A 16,807-nucleotide genomic window follows, 5' to 3' on the forward strand; every position below is an offset into this window, starting at 1 on the left:
GCCTCAGCACAGCCTGGAAAGAACGAAACCAGCAGGCCATGGACCGAAACCTCTGAAACGAGCCAGAGCAAATCATTTCTCTCTTTACATGGCATTTGTCATGACAACACAAAGCTAGCTCTCAGAGGAGTCTGCCCTCTCTGCGCTTCTTGGAGGTAGGTGCGGCAAACTGTGAGCCTGGGGGATGTAGGAGAGAGAGATGATTGCAAGCCGTGGATCCAGTTCCTGCTTCCCCCCACGCCCTCCCTCCTCCCACCCTCCAGGGGGAGGGCAGCACCTTGCTTGTGGGAGGGCAACTGTGACCTGAGGAGCTAAGACCGACCAGGGAGCCTAGTTCCTGGATGACATCATGGGTCTTCTGACATGACATCATGAGCTTGTCTCCTATCCAGGACAACCTTCCCAGCCTGGTTTGTCACATAAGAAATAAGTAAGTTTTGGGGCAACTTGAGTCACTGCCATTTGGGATCTGTCGTGGCAGCTTCACTTCGGTTCCAGGGTCTCCATATCTCTGGCTCGCAGAGTCATACACATTTGGTCCGCTTCCCTCTCGCACTTGGGTCTGATTGTTCTGTGTGTTCTGGAAGGTCACCTGGAAGCCGAAGAGACAAGCAGAAAGGCATACTTCAAGCAAGACATCCTAAACGTTCCACATTAAAGTGAAATAGGAAAGGATTTTAAAAATTGTTTCAGCTTAATTTCCAGAAAGGCTAATTTGCACGGGACCCCACACCTCTCAGAATATTGTGGTGTAGTTGTGCACTTAAGCACGACTGTCCCATCTTATACCACATAATTTGGAGACGTGTAAGTGGCAGTCCTGAGAATAGCACGCAGTCGGCATGTTTTCCTCATCTATTGGTTTGGTCTTACCAAATAAATAACAACATAGACTGGGCTCAATCTTGCAATTATTCATCTCCTTAAATTCGTTTTATACTTTCCAGTTCGATTCTATTTTTCTCACGTCTAGTTTATTTACCTGTGGAAGCGGATGTGTATTATCTTACCCCTTAACTATCAAGGAATCAACTTCAGCTTGTTTTTAATCTGTTCGTATTTCTATTCTTGTGCCTGCAAGTTCCTTATGCTTTCATTTCTCCATTCTTTGTTTCTCTCGTTCTGTAGATCCGGTGTGCAGATGATAGATGGTTGGATACTTAACGTAGATGATAACTGTAGACAGAGCTTTTATTAATTTTTAATTGTTAACCCCTTAAGAAGAACTTGCCAAATGACTTTGCCATTTCCTCCTTTTGGGGGTGAGAAAATTAAATTTACAGTATCAACTCCTAGGAGAATACCACAAAGACAGAGCAGATGGCTTACAATACAGCCGAGTGAGTTCTGTTCAGACGTTTGCTTTCTGAGTGTCTCGATTTAGTCTCGGTTCTCCTATGACACATTCTTGGGTGCTTTTCTTTCTTGACTAACAACCGTCAAACCAGGGTGACTAAAATGAATATTCGCTTTGAGAAAGGCAAAACTCAGATCGTCTTGTTCTTGGAAGGCTTTCTAGGGCATTGCAAACAATCCACTCCATGGACGGAGGAGGCTGCTTGGTAGCCCGGGACAAGGTCACTACAGATCAGGAACCGTCCACCTTGGGAACCTTCTTTGCTTCTGGGGACATCACAAAAAGATCAGAAAGATCTTCCTTGGAGACAAACTGATAACTGTACCCCCTTGACACCGGCTTTCCCACGGGGGGCATAGGGCAGTGTATGGGAGCAGAGCTGGCACACACGCACGTGCACATGTACACACACACGTGCACACCTTCAGTTCCAGGCTCCGGGCGGTCGGTGGGGGATAGTGGGCAGTTAATTCTCAAGGGCCTCGCTCTTCTGAGCTTGACTTCCTGCGGAGCACGGACGCTAGACCTTGACTCGGTTTCCCCGTAGCAACGCTCAGCGCACGTGCTATGTGACTCGTCAGCGCTGATCAACCCCAGTTTGCTTCAGGAAGGCCAAGCAGCTGTTGCGCATCCAGTCTTCCTCCCCATCTTCGTGTCAGAGGCATCTTTCCAGGATCCCAGAGAGGAAGTAGGGCCTACTGCGTACACCAAGTTGCTGCACCTCGAAGTGGCACGAATCCACCGCGCCGAGGGCTCGGAGGATGGTCCGGCACCCAGTGCCCATCCTAATACCTCCGGGGTTTCCTGGGCACTTGGTCAGCTCCAGCCGTGGTGCGCAGCGCGGGGCCAAATCTTCGCCTGTGGGAAACTTGATACAGAAGAGGCCTGGGCCCGGGTGTGCCCGGGGGGAGCCCCGGCGAGGTCAGAGCTCCAGCCGTGTCCCCCCCCCCGGCCCCCACCCTTTCTCCTGAGCCAAGGTCAGAGCAAAGTACAACCCCTCCTAGTTCTGGGGACACGAGCCCAAAATCAGAACTCAGGGGAAAGGGTTAGAGATGAAGGAAGGTGGGGGAGACCTTGGTTGGAAAAAAGAGTGAAATTCCCTCTCCTCGCCAAACAAGCCCCCGGGCAAGACAGCAGACGGGGGGGGGGGGGTCAGGGAGGTGCAGGGGCTGGGGGACTCCCGGCGGGGGGGACCACGGGGTGGGAGGGGGCTTCAGGAGAGGTGGGGGCGGATGGGTGATCTGGGGGATCGCGGCTGTGCGCTCGCGGGTGGCCGGGGCGGTGCCAGGACCCCCTTGGCTCCTCCTCCTCCCTCCCCTCCCCCCTCCTCCTCCTTCGGTGCCCCCCCTCCTCAGTCGCGAGAGGCCGCGCCTCCTCCTGGCCGCCCCGGCGCGCGCGGAGTCAGCTGACGGCGGCGGCGCCCCAGCCTCGCTACCCCAAAGTGGCTGCGCGCCGTCTGCCGCCCACTTTCGGGGTTCGGGGCGCCGAGGAAGGGATGCGCGCCTCGTAGCGGGTGTGGGAGCCGAGCCCCGGGCCGCGTCGCCGCTTCAACTCCCTCCCGCCCCCCCCCCCCGCCCCCCTCCACCCCGCCCCCGGCGCCGTCCGGACCCCGCCCGCAGGGCTCCGCTCCCCGAGCCGCAGGGCGCGCGCCCGGGCCGGGGTCGCGGCCGTCCGTCCGTCCGTCCGTCCGTCCGTCCGGGATGGCCTCCAATTTCAACGACATCGTGAAGCAGGGGTACGTGAGGATCCGGAGCCGGCGGCTGGGGGTGAGTACCGGGCCGGCACCCCGGGAGGGCGGCGCGGTCCCTGGGGTCCGCGCAGCCCCCGATCGCAGCCCCCCCATCCCCGGCCGGCGGCGCGGTGAGCAACGCGCCCATCTCTGTCTCCAAGCACTGGGCTTCCCGGCGGGGGCCGCCCCCGGAGCCCATCCACCCACTCGGGGCGTGGGGGGGGGGCGCTGCGGGGCGGGCGGGGCGCGGGGCCGGCGCGAGGCCCCCCGATCCCCCCGATCTCCCCCCCCCCCCGGTCACCCCCGGGCGCCCAGGCCCCTCGCCGCCGCCGACTTCACTTTTCCCGGGGTTGAGCGGAGGCTCCGCCGGGAGCCACATCAGCGCCCCCCTGATCGCAGGAAGAAGCTCCTGCCAACGGAAAGGTCTCCTCGGGTTGCGGGTGCTGGGCTCAGTCCCAGGGGCTGGCGGGGAGAGAGGGAGAGAGGCCGGGTGGACTGGCCTCTGGGCAGGTGCCCAAATCTGAATTTCCCTCCTCCCTGAACCCGGGTGATGGATTTCCGTAATCCGCATCCCAGACCACCGCGGGGAGACCGTCCAGTGGGGGAACCTGGCACCTGGTGCCCAGAGAGCGCTTCCCAAATGTGAGCCGCGCGAATGAATGAATGAACGAATGCATGAACGCAGGCGTGCAGCGAAGGGACCCCGGGGGACCGAGGATGTGGACACCAAGTGGCTCCTTCATGAGAACACCCTCTTTGCACTTGACTGTGGGGACTTGAGGACAAAACACAACTCAGCCGGGGCTCCTGGGGCTTAAGTGATGGCCAGGGAATACTGGAGCCACGGGGGTGGGGGTGGAGGGGGGGGGGCTGACTTTCTGTTTTTAATTTCAGACGACCACATTTCTCCTGGCCTTTAGTGTTGTTTTGGTGAATGGTTTGCTTTGGAGTGAGGGGGACGGGGGAGGACGGGGGAGGCGACGAGGCTGGGGAAGTTTGCTTAGTAAAGTCCCAAGTAATGGTGTCATTGCTGAGGTAGAATCCACCGCCCCCCCCCCCCCCCCGCCGCCCTCCGACCAGAGTGATGGGCGCAATGTCGTCCCCCACAACGCCAGCTTTCTTTTGTTTCGTCTTTGGACTTTTTCTTCTTCTTATGTGCCAGATAATTTTTACTGAAAATGGAAAAGAAATTTCACAGTAGTCAACCAAACTAGGAAGGAATGTCTGGTAGGAGAAAAAAAAAATCTCTATCATAAAACTCTTGCTTGATTTTTTTGTTTGGTCTTCCTTCTTCTTCTTTTTTTTTTTTTTTTACTTGCCCCTCACACCCCCAACCAGGCTGGTTTACAGTCTTTTAGCATATTTGGGTTGTTATTGTTGTTTTTGTGACTGTATAAATTAAAAAGTGAGGGGGAAATGTCACAAAACTAACCAATCTCCATCCATTCTATTAACATCTCATTGATTCCCTGGCCTGCCATGCAAATGTTCTCACCAGCAAAGCAGTCATTTCTGGGGTTATTTACCAAGGAGCAAATAGTAAGGCTCTCCAGGTTTGTGATTAACTCTGTGGGCTGGCTGTGCATTACTGTTCTAAAAGGAGCCTTAAAGACCTGCATTCTAATTTTACACTTACTCCATCATGTCAATGGAAGGAATTGGTAATAGGCTTTCATTCTGTGTTTGACAGCATTCCAACAGGAAGATGGCATGCATTATTAATGCAGAACTATGAATTATTCATGAGGATTAGGGTGGATGCCAAATTGTGACACATAGTGATTTATTTGATGTGCTGGTTACCATCACTTTTGAGTTCACCGTAATTGAGATTATTTTTTTCTATATTATCATAATTGACACAATGTCATCTTATGCATATGCCAGCATTCATAGATAGATATTTGAAGAAAGGAGGAGGAAGGGAAATATCATTTTAGTCTGCATTTTGGTCATTATTTACAGGGTTTTGATACTGAACCACATACTTTCTTAAGCCACTTTTTTTTTTTCTGTGTTCATAGTCACATTGACAGGAGATTCTCCCTTGAGTTATTGCTCCTGGAGAAAAAGGGCTGAAGAAAAGTGATCAGATAAATCTCGCCTGTTTGGTAGCATTGGTTTTTTATCAGTAATTGATATTTTGAGTGTTCTTGTGGTGTGATTTTACAGAGGAGGCAACCACAGAGGTGTGAGAACACAATACTAACTAGTTTTGGTGGAGCTGGAAGTACAAGCGCCGTGTACTCTGTCAGGCATGTAGGTGGTGTTGCTCTAGGCTGCACATAGCCTAGAACAGCACGCGCCATGTGTACTGTGCACTCGTGTAAATCTCACAGAGAGGAGGGGCTGTATGCCTGGCAACAATGCATGTTGGTGTGTACAAAGAACCATCCCGTGAATGCCTGACCTTGCCTTTTGCGACCCTCTTTAGAAACTAATGTGAGAGTGATTTCATTAACGGAATCCAGACAGCCATCTGTGGATTGTAACCATGTAGGGGTGGGTTTATAATTAAACCAGAAAACAGTATTTTGTGGTAAGCAGCTGTCCTGTGAAGGAATGTTCTCTCAGGTTAGCAAATAAAGAGATGAGGACACATTCTGCTTGCATTACTCCTTAGTCCTGTGACCCTAACCCTTAACCTTTATTGACCCCAGTCTGCTGGTCTGTACGGTGTTTAAGTGATGGGAGCATTCAATAATATAACGAATACCACTGGTGAACATGAGATGGAAGACTATAGCATTGATTCTGTTTGTATTTTCTTCTGTGTAATTAAAGATGAGTTAGCACTTGGGGAAGGTTATTGGGGTTATTGATTTCTTCCTGTCTAAGGAATGTTCTTTTATAATTATTTAAATTTGTTTCAGCAGATACATAAAACATACAATGGCCCCATCTATGGAGTTGTTCATTCTAATACATGTATGTGTACACCGTGTAATGTTTTAATTGAGGTAAACACACCTCTCATTTCACTTCTTCATAGTGAACACCTTTCACGAGAGCACAAATGTTTATTGAGTTCTGGCTTTCCCTACCTCTTCGGATGAAGTTTTTACAGAAGATACGTGTACCTATGTTTCATATAACGATGTAGCTTTTCAGTCACGGGAAGTATCCTGAGATGATTTCCATTCAAATGGACCATGGATAACTGGTCACCTTTAGGTAGGACCCCCAACTTTGTGATAAACAATCAAATATATATGTATGTATATTTGATATATATTTGATTGATATGGTATATGTTATATAGATTACATACACACACACACAGACTCCTTTCTGGAAACATCCTAAAGCTTAATGAAATTCATCTCATTTAATTCTGAGTATACGAAGCTCTGCCTTCTCCAGCTTAGTCTGCCTTGATACATGGAAATCTCACACTGTGCCTTGGGTACAGTATTTGTTCAGGAACATTGATGTTACTATTTGGGGAGTGGATGGGGATGGAGGGGAGCTGCTATCTATAATTATCTAATTCTCCAAGGACAATGAAAATTTCTTCGTAGATGAGTGGTGAAATAGACGATTTGCAGGTCATTAGCCCGCCGATTGTGGTATGTACAGGGGTGGTTTAAGCAGTCTTCCTCCTTTACTTTCTTTTCTTGCACAGGAGAGCATTTTCCAGTCAGCCTTGATCAGGGTGGCCTACAGTACAATCCTTGGTGCTTAATGTCTCAGACTGGTTTTCGTTTTGAGTATGGAGTGCTTCAATCATTTGCCTTCCAATAGCCATTCTCTGAACCTATCTGCCAAGAACTATTAATTTAGACCATTGGAAATCCACTTAAATTCTCCTCTCTACCCCACATTTCCATGTGGATTTCTCACAGAGGTCGCAACCTGCTTCTAAACCTTGGACTGTCTCTACTCGTTTATGAGAGAGGGAGAGAGGTGTCTAGTCGATGTCAAGAGACCTTGTGTGCCCTCTCTGTGTAATACGTCTAGGGTCTCACCCTCATTCGCCATCCACTGCTGCTTCCCTGGACCAACCCAGAACCTCTCTGTCATCCGGTGCTCACTTCATAAGGTGTTTTCCTGTCTGCATCTCCCTCCCTCCCTTCAGCCCACTCCTATGGCAGCAGCAGGCTGGGTAGGCTGTGTCCTGTGGCTGCCCGGCCTCCAGGAACCAGGCAGCCTCAGCACCTGCTTTCTCTCCTTCCTTCTCTGCTTGGCCTGTTGCTTCTCCAGGTATCCCCACCCCCCCCAATCTTTCCACTCCCCTTTCCTCACACACACCTTTCAGATCACTCTGAATGTTTTTGGCTTTCCCTTCTCGATCCCACTAGACTTTCCAATCTCAACTCCACATCCCTCCATCTATTAGTCTGTGTATCTTCTATCAACTGCCTGTTTCCTCTATGGAGTATGAATCTCACGAGTGCTGAGGTTGTTTTCTCCTTTCTTGATATATGTCTGTTAGTGCCTACAGCAGTGCCTGGCACAGATGAAGATCTGTGGAGAGAGAGAGAGACAGAGACAGAGACAAGGAGACACCCAGAGACACGCCCCCCTACACACACACACAGACACACACACACACACACAGACACACACACAGAGACAGACAGACAGACTCTACTGCTGGGTAGTGCTCAGGAGCATGGTTTCAGATTGAAGACTGAATTAGAAATGCTCACCCCATCTCTGCCCATGCAACTTCTTGAGTTTATAAATATTTATCAGCCACAGTCTCCTGTAAAAATAGGAAGATTCTTAAGGCTTACTTCATACATGATCATTGTCAAGGGCTCAACACAATCAAAACCCAATTAATATTTATTACTGCGCCGCTGTTACTCGTGCTGTTAGAGAAGATGACACTTAGGTAGTTATTATTTTCGTGACTTCTACAGCAATCATTTCTGAAATTGCTATTTAGTTAGGAAAACAAACTTACTATCCATGAAGTAATTTATGTACAAGGACAAATAAGGACAAAGCCTGCCGCCATTGATGCTAAGTATAGAAGAAACATTCACCTTTGTAAGATGATTTTTTTTTTACAGTCCACATAAATTACAGCACTGGCTAAAAGGAGAAGCAGCATCTCAACTTGCGTGGACATATTAGTCTAGAGGGCATATCTCTTAACGTGGAGGGCTTGTTTTGTTGGGTGGAAGGGAATGGACTTAAAAAATGCTTAAAGGCCATATTGGAGAAAGAAATATTTCCTAACCCCACTTCATTTTGCTGTTTCACTTGTCCCCGTGTGCCAGAGAAGTTTGAGTCTTTCATTTGAGGTTTTGCAATGCTTGGGGATCTTTGTTGTTGTTTGTTTTCCATGCTGCTATTTGAACTCAGGGCCCTGTGCTTTGTGCTTGCTAGGCAGACGCTCTACCACCCGAGTCATGCTCCTAGAAATCTACATTTTTTATGATAAACTGACAAAACAGTCATTGTAATATGACTCAGTCTTAAGATGACCATCATAGACATAGAATAGGATCATCCTATGCCTTTGTTTCAAAGTTTAGGTACACACACACACACACACACACACACACACACACACACACCCCACTGTGTGAGTTGTGAAGGGTCTCTTTTCCTCTTGAAGGGCAGGAGGCTTTGGGCTAACATTGCCAGGAGAGAAGTTGATGGCCCGATGAACTCACACACACAAGTATAAGTCAATACCCTCTCCCCTCCATTTGACTCAGTTTCACTTAGGTGGAGGTTTCCGTATCAAGGAGAACTTCTCAGATGATCACCCACTCATCTTGACCCTTTGTCCTTGTGGGTGATAGTTATTATACCTAAATGAAGCATTTGATTATCACTCATTCCCTCCAAAATGTTTTGAGCCATGGATGGCCAATTTAGTGGCTTGGTGGGTAGACATAAACCAAATTGCTGATGTGATGATTTCCTCACATCTGGCTATGCATTCTTTAAATATAATTTTATTGTTATTACTTAGGTGTTGTACAGAGGGATTGGCAATGTACTTTTTTAAGAATCGTATTCCTTAAGTGATTAGAAATATATTCTTTTCAGGCAGCTTTATAATTTTTGTGAGGAATCATTTCTTTTGATATTTAAAAAGTCATTCTTATTTGAGATGTATTTGGCAGGCAGTATTTTTTTTTTAATCACTCATGAAACATTGAGTGTCTGCCAGTATTAAGCCCAGTGAACCAACCACCTTGAATAAGGCAGATGAAGATATGTTCGCAAGAAACTTGGTCTTAGGTTGGACTTGGGTTGTTAACAAGTGTTTGATGTCGTCATAATGGTTTAGGATGGACTAGGCTGAGTGACAGGTCTGTTACGGAGGAGGAAAGCTCTCTCTCTGGCCCCTGGGGGATGAGAAAGGGCAGGGTGCACACACACACTTAATTTCCCTCTACTCTAGGAACTGGATCCTGGTGGAAATCAAATCCAGGTAGAAAGCAAATCTTTGGGGATTCTAAACCAGGAAGAGGTAGCACTGCCTTTCTCTGGCAGGCCTACATTCCTGTGACATTCAAAGCGAAGTTGGGAGTTTTTGAAATGCCACAAGATATGTACCAGTAGTGGAATGAAGACAGCGCCTCTCTAGAATGCAGGTGACTAGGCTTTGGGTATGTACAAGCTGAGGTTTGGAACCGTTGGAGCCCTTCTCATTTTACTACAGTTCTAAGTTCCCCCACTTCGTTACTCCCTCCTCCTCCCTATGTGCCACAGAGGATGTGAACCTTAGCCGTGCTGTCTCCACTCTGGAAGTGAGTTTCCAGCTGAGCCCCAGAGCTGGGAAGGGGGACCTTTGAGAGGCGCTGTGGTCCAGTCATCCAGGTCTGGACTTCGCTGGCCCACATCCCCCCAGTCCCCTCCAAGAATTACTGTTTCATCTCTTAGAGCACATTTTCAGATAATTCCAAATTCACGTGCAGTTGTGAGAGAGTAAAACGGCGAGAGGTTCCCTCTGATCTTTACTCAAGTGTCCCCAGCTTTTCAACTTCTTAATACACTGCCCAAACCGCATGCTGTCGTTGAGATGCTGACGTTTCTCACCACAAGATCCTTCAGGTGCCCTTCCGTTGTGCCCCCGTCCCCCACCCACAGACCAACTTCTTGGCCACACTAATCTGTTTTCCAATTTAAGTTTTTTGTCCTTTACGTCTGGTGGCTCACGCCTGTAATCACAGCTACTTGGGAGGCTGGAAGCTGAGGCCTGCAGTTCAAAGCCAGCCAGGGTGGAAAAGTCCACAAGACTCTTATCTCCAGTTAATCACCAGAAAACTGGAAGTGGAGCTGTGGTTCAGAATGGTAGAGTGCCAGCCTTGAGCAGAAAACCTCAGGGACAGAGCATAGGCACTGAGCTCAAGCTCCATGACCAACCAAAACAATAATTGTCCTTCCCAGAAAATCACAGGAATGGAACCAAACATTTGGTAACCTTTGAGAGACTGACTTTTTTCCCCCGAAGGTAATTCTGGGGAGAGTCATTTAGGTGGTGTAGAGCTGTTTCCTGTTGAATAGTGTTCTCTGGTGTGTATGTAGTTGATTTTACTGTTGCAGGACCTCTGGTTCTTCGGTTTATGAATAAGATTGGCATAAGCATTTGTAAGCAGTGTGATTCTTAAGTTTCATATCTGTGGGCAGATGCCCATGAGTGCAGATAATGGATCGTCAGTAGTTGCCTGGTTAGTTGTTGGAACCAAGTTACATTCACACCAGCAATGTATGAAGGATGCAGTTTATCTCTATCCTTGCTAGGATTGATTTCACCATTTTTCATTCTAGCCATTTGTGCAGATAGGTCCTGAAATCTCATTGTGGTTTTATTTTCTCTTTAAATTATTTTATTTGTCAGTCATGGGACTTGAACTCAGGGCCTAGGCACAGTCCCTGAGCTTTTAGTTGTAAGGCTTGCACTTTACCACTTTGAGCCACTTCTGGTTTTCTGGTGGTTAATTGGAGATAAGAGTCTCAGGCTTTTTTTTGCCCACGCTGGCATGGAGCTACACGCCTCAGATCTCAGCCTCCAGGGTAGCTAGGATTATAGGTGTGAACCACCAGTCCAAGATTTCGTTGTGGTTTTACATGGGCATTTTGAGTGGCTAGTGCTGTTGAGCGAGTTTTCATGTTCTTATTTGCTCTCATACATTTCTGTAAAATGTGTGGGTTGTCTTTTAACTTAATTTATGAGAGCCTTTGGTAGTTTACCTTTCTGTCTTTTTCATTGTCTGATCATAGTCTGTCACAGAACAACGTTTTTTAATTTTGTTGAAGTCCAGTGCATTGCTGTGCTTTGTCACAAGATCCAAAGGCTTTTTTTTTTCTCCTATAAGTTCTCAAGTTTTATATTTTCCAGTTAAACTTGTCATCCATTTGAGTTATTTTTCATGCAAGGTGTATGTTTTAGGTCAAGGCTTATTTTATTTGCCTGTAAATATCCAGGTATTCCATCACCAGCTGCTGAGGAGTCTGTTTTCACGGAGCATATTTCCACGTGTCCATTCTTGAGTCCTCTGTTCTGTTCTGTTGTTCTCCATGGCCATACCTGGGCAGCTCTGTGTCTTAGTTTGCCTATGTGTGTAGCTAAATCTGGACGTGGGAAAATTAATTCCTCCCAGTTTCTTCTTTAAAAAAAATTGTTTAACTATTTTAGTTCTTTTGCCTTTCAACATAACTTTTAGAATAATGTTTATAATTATTTGAAATCTTTCTTGGAATACTCTCATTTTTCATTACTAAATATTTTAAAATTATTATCAAGGTGATGTACAGAGGGGCTATTGTTCCACACGTCTGGTATTGAGCACTTTTCTTTTAGGACAATGTCACCCCTTCCTTTGCTCTCACCCAGTTTTTCCCTCCCGTCCCCGTCCACAAGTTGTACAGTTCATTTTCAACATGCGGTCTAGTGAGCACCACTGCTGTGTTTGTTCACCCTTTATCCCACTTTCTGTGTCAGTCTCATTCCTAAAGTAATCTCTTAAAAATTGGGCATTCAGGGAAAAAGCTTGACCTCTACCCACTGTAGTAGCCCCTGCTTATGCTATTGTATGGGTACTTAGTACCTCTCACCCCAAAGTTGTGCAAACGTATTTCACACTTGCCCAAGCCTTTTGCTCTTCTTCCCCTCGTTCAGCTATACACTGGATACTTTAGCAGCTAACCAAGAGAAATCGGCAGGTCTGTGGTAGGGACTCACTCAAATAAAAAACACCTACCGTTGAATTCAAAGTTTTAACTGAATTCAGGGCTCACTGTTTAGGAAAGTGATGATTAAATTTAGCAGATGAGCTTTAACATCTTACGTATTAGCTCAAAAAAACCCCACAAAATAAACAGAACAACAACCTCCAAACAAATTTACTTTCAAAACCCTAGGAAATTCTACATGTTTTGCAACCTCTGATGACAAGGAGTCTTCCTATCTGTAGGTATTTGGGCTAATTTGCAAAAGAAGCCCTTTTTGAGGCTGAGTTGTATTTTTCACTCGCAGGGGCCTCAAATCCTCTTGTCATCTCACCCCACCCATGCGTAGGGGTTGTTCCTTGGAGAGGGTGTAGTGGGCTTGACTCCATCTTTTGTTTCTTGTCAGCTCTTGGAACAGATTGCCGTGTGTGCCATTCAAGTCGCCTCCCAGCCTTCCACATGGGACTCTTTAGAGGTTTAAAAAATAATTTCATTTTGCACTGGCTACTTCTCCCAGTCTATGTGTGTGGAGTAGATGGTCAATCAATACGTAAGGGAGCAAAAACATGAAATAACATTCTGGTACTAAACGATGAAACATACAAGAAACCCTATCACAGAATGGCGGTGCATGTTTGTATATCCCAAGACGTTTCCAGACTTTTGGTGCAGTCTAGTGTCTGCTGTTTCATTGATTTCTTTCCCCCTTTGTGGCACCTACACTACAGTCTCTGGGGCAGGCCAGTCATATGGAGGCACGAAGCCTCCACAAAGCCTGTCTTGAACAAGGAGGCCTGATTTGCAGCCCTGTCCCGCAGCTGGCCATCTGCTGTGACCAGAGCAGGCCAGTGCTCTGCTCTCTCCTCAGCTCCCACGGGGGGCAGCCTGGAGACCTGAGACTCTGCCTTCCCTCCCCCCCTCAACCGCCTGGTCACCTCCATCCCCAGAGGTCTGGCGGTGGCAGAGACCCACGACCTGCATCCTCGAGTCCACAGAGCATCCCGCGGTGTCCCAAGTTGGGACCCCCCACCCAGTGGAAAACAGCAGAGAAGTTTTCTCCCTCTAAATTTATTCTGATTTGTGTCAGAGCCCAAATGAGTAGTGGTAACCTTTATTATTTACCTTGGACTCTCAAAATGACATTCTTTGAGGAAAAGGCAATGTCAAGATCAAAAAGACAGCTGAAGAGGGAAACACGGGAAGGAAGACTGAGACGAGGGAGGGGCTTACGTGATGAAAGAGAATGGCTTACATAAACATTGTTTTCAATAACTTCTATTTTACAGTAGGGATAGAAGTAAAGTACTGAGAGGTGAGGACATAAAATGGAGGAAACATGAACAAATGAAGAGAAAAACCACCCCTCCCGAAACAACAGGTAGTCACCTTGGAATCTGGGCCTGACCAATCACCCGCTTTATGACCAAGGACCAAGACTCTCCCCAGGGAGCAGCAGAACCTTGCAGGACACACCGCGTCCCCCAAGGAGGGCAATTGCTGGTGATAATGAGGCTGCAAGTAAGGCTCTGGTGGGGACCAGATTGCTCCTATCAACTGATCACAGTCATAACAATGTTGCTAGAACCTTCCGAGGACCAGGACAGAGCTGATGACCAACCTGGCCACCCTGGTGAAGGAATTATGTGTATATATCTTTTGACTGTATCTGCTGTAGTGGATTTTCTTTAAAAGTCATGAGTTAGTAAAAGAAGTGATGGAGAGAGTGGAGAACAGAAGCTAAGTCTCCTTAGGATGCTGGTATAGACAAGCTTCTGCGAGTAAAGGGCCCAGTGTGGCTGCTGAGCAGGTATGAGAAAGCAGATTGGTGTTTATGGAGCCAGGGGAGGGTGCTGTTGAATGGCTGTCTCCACTTTCATGGACCCTATTGGCTGGCTGTCTTCTTTTTGGACAATGGTTTGAAAACTAGCGGGAATATCTCACAAGTGGGAGTTTTTACATCTGCATTCTGTCTGGTCTGTTTCTAGGCTTGGTCCTTTGTGCATTTCCTTTTTTACATTTGCATCATCTCTGCATTTCACCTAGACCTCAATGCACGATTTCTCTGTCTGCCATGTCTCCCTAAAGGACTATCTCCTCCACATAACTGTTCAAACCTAGAGCCCATGTCTGTCCCCAGAAGGTGACTGAAGGTGCGGACCTGCCTTCTTCCTCAGGCCGCCTCCTTTCTCTGCCCTTCACTTTGTCTGTTTCCTTTTTATGTGGCATAGAGGGATGGGTGACTAGACCAGGTTTGGGTCTGAAAACTCTGGTTCCAGAACTGAGCCAGAACTGGAACCGAACTTAGCAACTTCACACTTGCTGCACAGACTTGAGCCACATGCTCAGCCCTTTTCTGCTTGACTTATCCTTCTGAGTCTTGTGGGATTCTTGTCTTGTTGGATGTTCATTTCCCTGCCAATGAGTTCTGAGTCTCTTGGATTGCAGGCTTACACTGCCACTTGCTTACTGACTTTCCACACCAGTGAGCTCTGACCCATGATCCTCCAGGGCCCCGCCTTCTGAGTAGCTGGCATCGTAGCTGTAAACCACTGTGTCCAGCTGCCCTGACAGCTAAACCTTCGATCCCAGTATCCTGATAAGACATCTGGAGAGCTTACAAGCATCTGGCCTGATTGTCTTTCTCCCACATTTTCTCCATGTGTTTGACCTAGTGCTCTGTACACTAAAGTGATTGTTTAATTTTCAGAAGACAGAAATGTATTCGTTTATTTCATGTATTATAAAACACCCCAGTCTCTTCAATGAGTGAAAGAAGAAAATACTTTTACTAGCTCATGACAGTGAGCCTGGATGGGGTAAATAATTCAGGATAACTCTGGGAGGAAGGAACACAAATATGTGTGTGATTTATATGCAGTTCTTTCAGAATTTCTGTTTATGCTATCATAAAAAAGAGAATTCTGGCTCTCCTTGTCACAGCCAGAGGGAGAGAAAAGCCTCTTGTCAGTAGATTCATCCGGATGGGACATTTGACCACTCAGTAGTGTGATCATCAAGAGGAGACTATTTGATTTTATTTTTCTGCTTATCACTGTGGATTTACTGGGTGACTGAATTGCTAGAGAACTTTTGTGTAGTAGGTAGTGAGATAGGGTGACAGTGATGTTTTCAGATTTATTAAAAATTTAGGAACGCAGTATCTTCCAAGCTTCCAGGCTATCTCTTAATGAGATTGACAATTTTACACCTAGGACTGAACAAATTCTTTATCATACAGAAATGAATGTCTGAAATTAAATTCACTTTAGAGAGATAGGGGATCAAGTTGTGTGTGTGTGTGTGTGTGTGTGTGTGTGTGTGTGTGTGAGAGAGAGAGAGAGAGAGCGAGATAGAGAGATCAAATATTTTATTAGCCTTTAATTTTGAAGCTTAATGTTCAGAGATAGATGAAGCTGAATATTTCAAAGAGGAAAAATATTCCAAGCCTTTTATTAGACTAATTGGTCCAATATTAGCTCAAAGGAAAGGTCAACTTCTTTCAAGTTAAGGTCATGCATTCCTGAGAATTCTTATTCTTGGTTTGTAGGCATTAAGCATATAAAGTTAGAAATAGCACTTTATAGATTTTATCTTTTAAGGGCTTAAATTGAGAAGCTATTGGTATAGTTATTAGTTGGTGAAAGGACCCAATAGAGACAATATAAGAATTACTTAAAAATGTTTCTTATGTTCTTTGTCAAATAGAGACGCACAATGAAGATTATATTAGATTTAAGGAGTAGCATCCGAAAAGAATAATATCAATTCACATCTTGAGCTCAGAGAAAAGACCAATGATATGGAATAAATTTAACATTGATAGTGCAAGGAGATTTGACATTAATTGATTCTGTGTTTTACTGATGGGGAAACCAAGGCTGAGTGAGATTCCATGATTTCTGCAAGGCTTTGGTCTCTCAGAAACCATATTTCGAGCTACAAACTCCATACTTGAGCATCGATCCCCGTGGGAGGTGGCGGCAGGCAGATCTTTTGTGTGTGTCACTACATTGCTTTGAATTTGAAGATGTTAACTTCTCCTAGTTCTAGTTGTGTCAGTGAAATGGTGTTTCCATGTCTTAGGGATGTTCTGAAAGCAAGCAAGAGCATCCTGTAGCCTGTAAGTTTCTTTGGGAAGCAGATTCTGAACCTGGAGACCTGGCTGTTGCTTCCCCAGACTTCTGAGCCAGGTGGAAAGTGGAAGTGCAAAAGGGGGGCTCGAAGGGCCCACCGACATCCCCCCAGCCTTGTGAGAAGGCACCAAATCGTTCATAAGGGAACACCTTCACGGCCTGGTCCATTTCCAAAGCCACATCTCTTCACACAGTTGCAGCGGGGCTCCAATTTCAATGTGTGAGACAAATATTCAAACCAGAGCAGACACCTCTTGCAGGAGGAGGGGGTGTTTGGAAGGCGAGGTAACCCACTTCAGGTGAAAGTCTTTGAAGAAGTTGAAGTCTTCACAGGTGAATGAATAATAAATTAGAAGGCTCTATTCCACTTCACACTGTTGCTTGTTGTAGAAAACTGTCTCTCTAGCTGTGAATGTGCCTGAAAAACAATGGCACAGCTAGCAGAAA

At 46.6% G+C, this 16,807-nt stretch overlaps 1 protein-coding gene across 1 annotated transcript in view; it reads left to right on the plus strand.

The window, feature by feature from the left end:
• The first annotated feature begins 2,947 nt into the window (after positions 1-2,947).
• Positions 2,948-16,807, plus strand: part of Dok5 (docking protein 5) — a 105,539-nt gene continuing 91,679 nt past the window's right edge. Inside the window, exon 1 of the mRNA XM_048349643.1 lies at positions 2,948-3,123. Within this exon, the coding sequence (XP_048205600.1) occupies positions 3,058-3,123 (66 nt within the window). The 5' untranslated portion in view covers positions 2,948-3,057. The remainder of the gene's footprint in view (positions 3,124-16,807) is intronic.

The sequence above is a fragment of the Perognathus longimembris genome, chromosome 6 (genome assembly GCF_023159225.1).
Source record: "Perognathus longimembris pacificus isolate PPM17 chromosome 6, ASM2315922v1, whole genome shotgun sequence".
Classification (NCBI taxonomy): domain Eukaryota; kingdom Metazoa; phylum Chordata; class Mammalia; order Rodentia; family Heteromyidae; genus Perognathus; species Perognathus longimembris.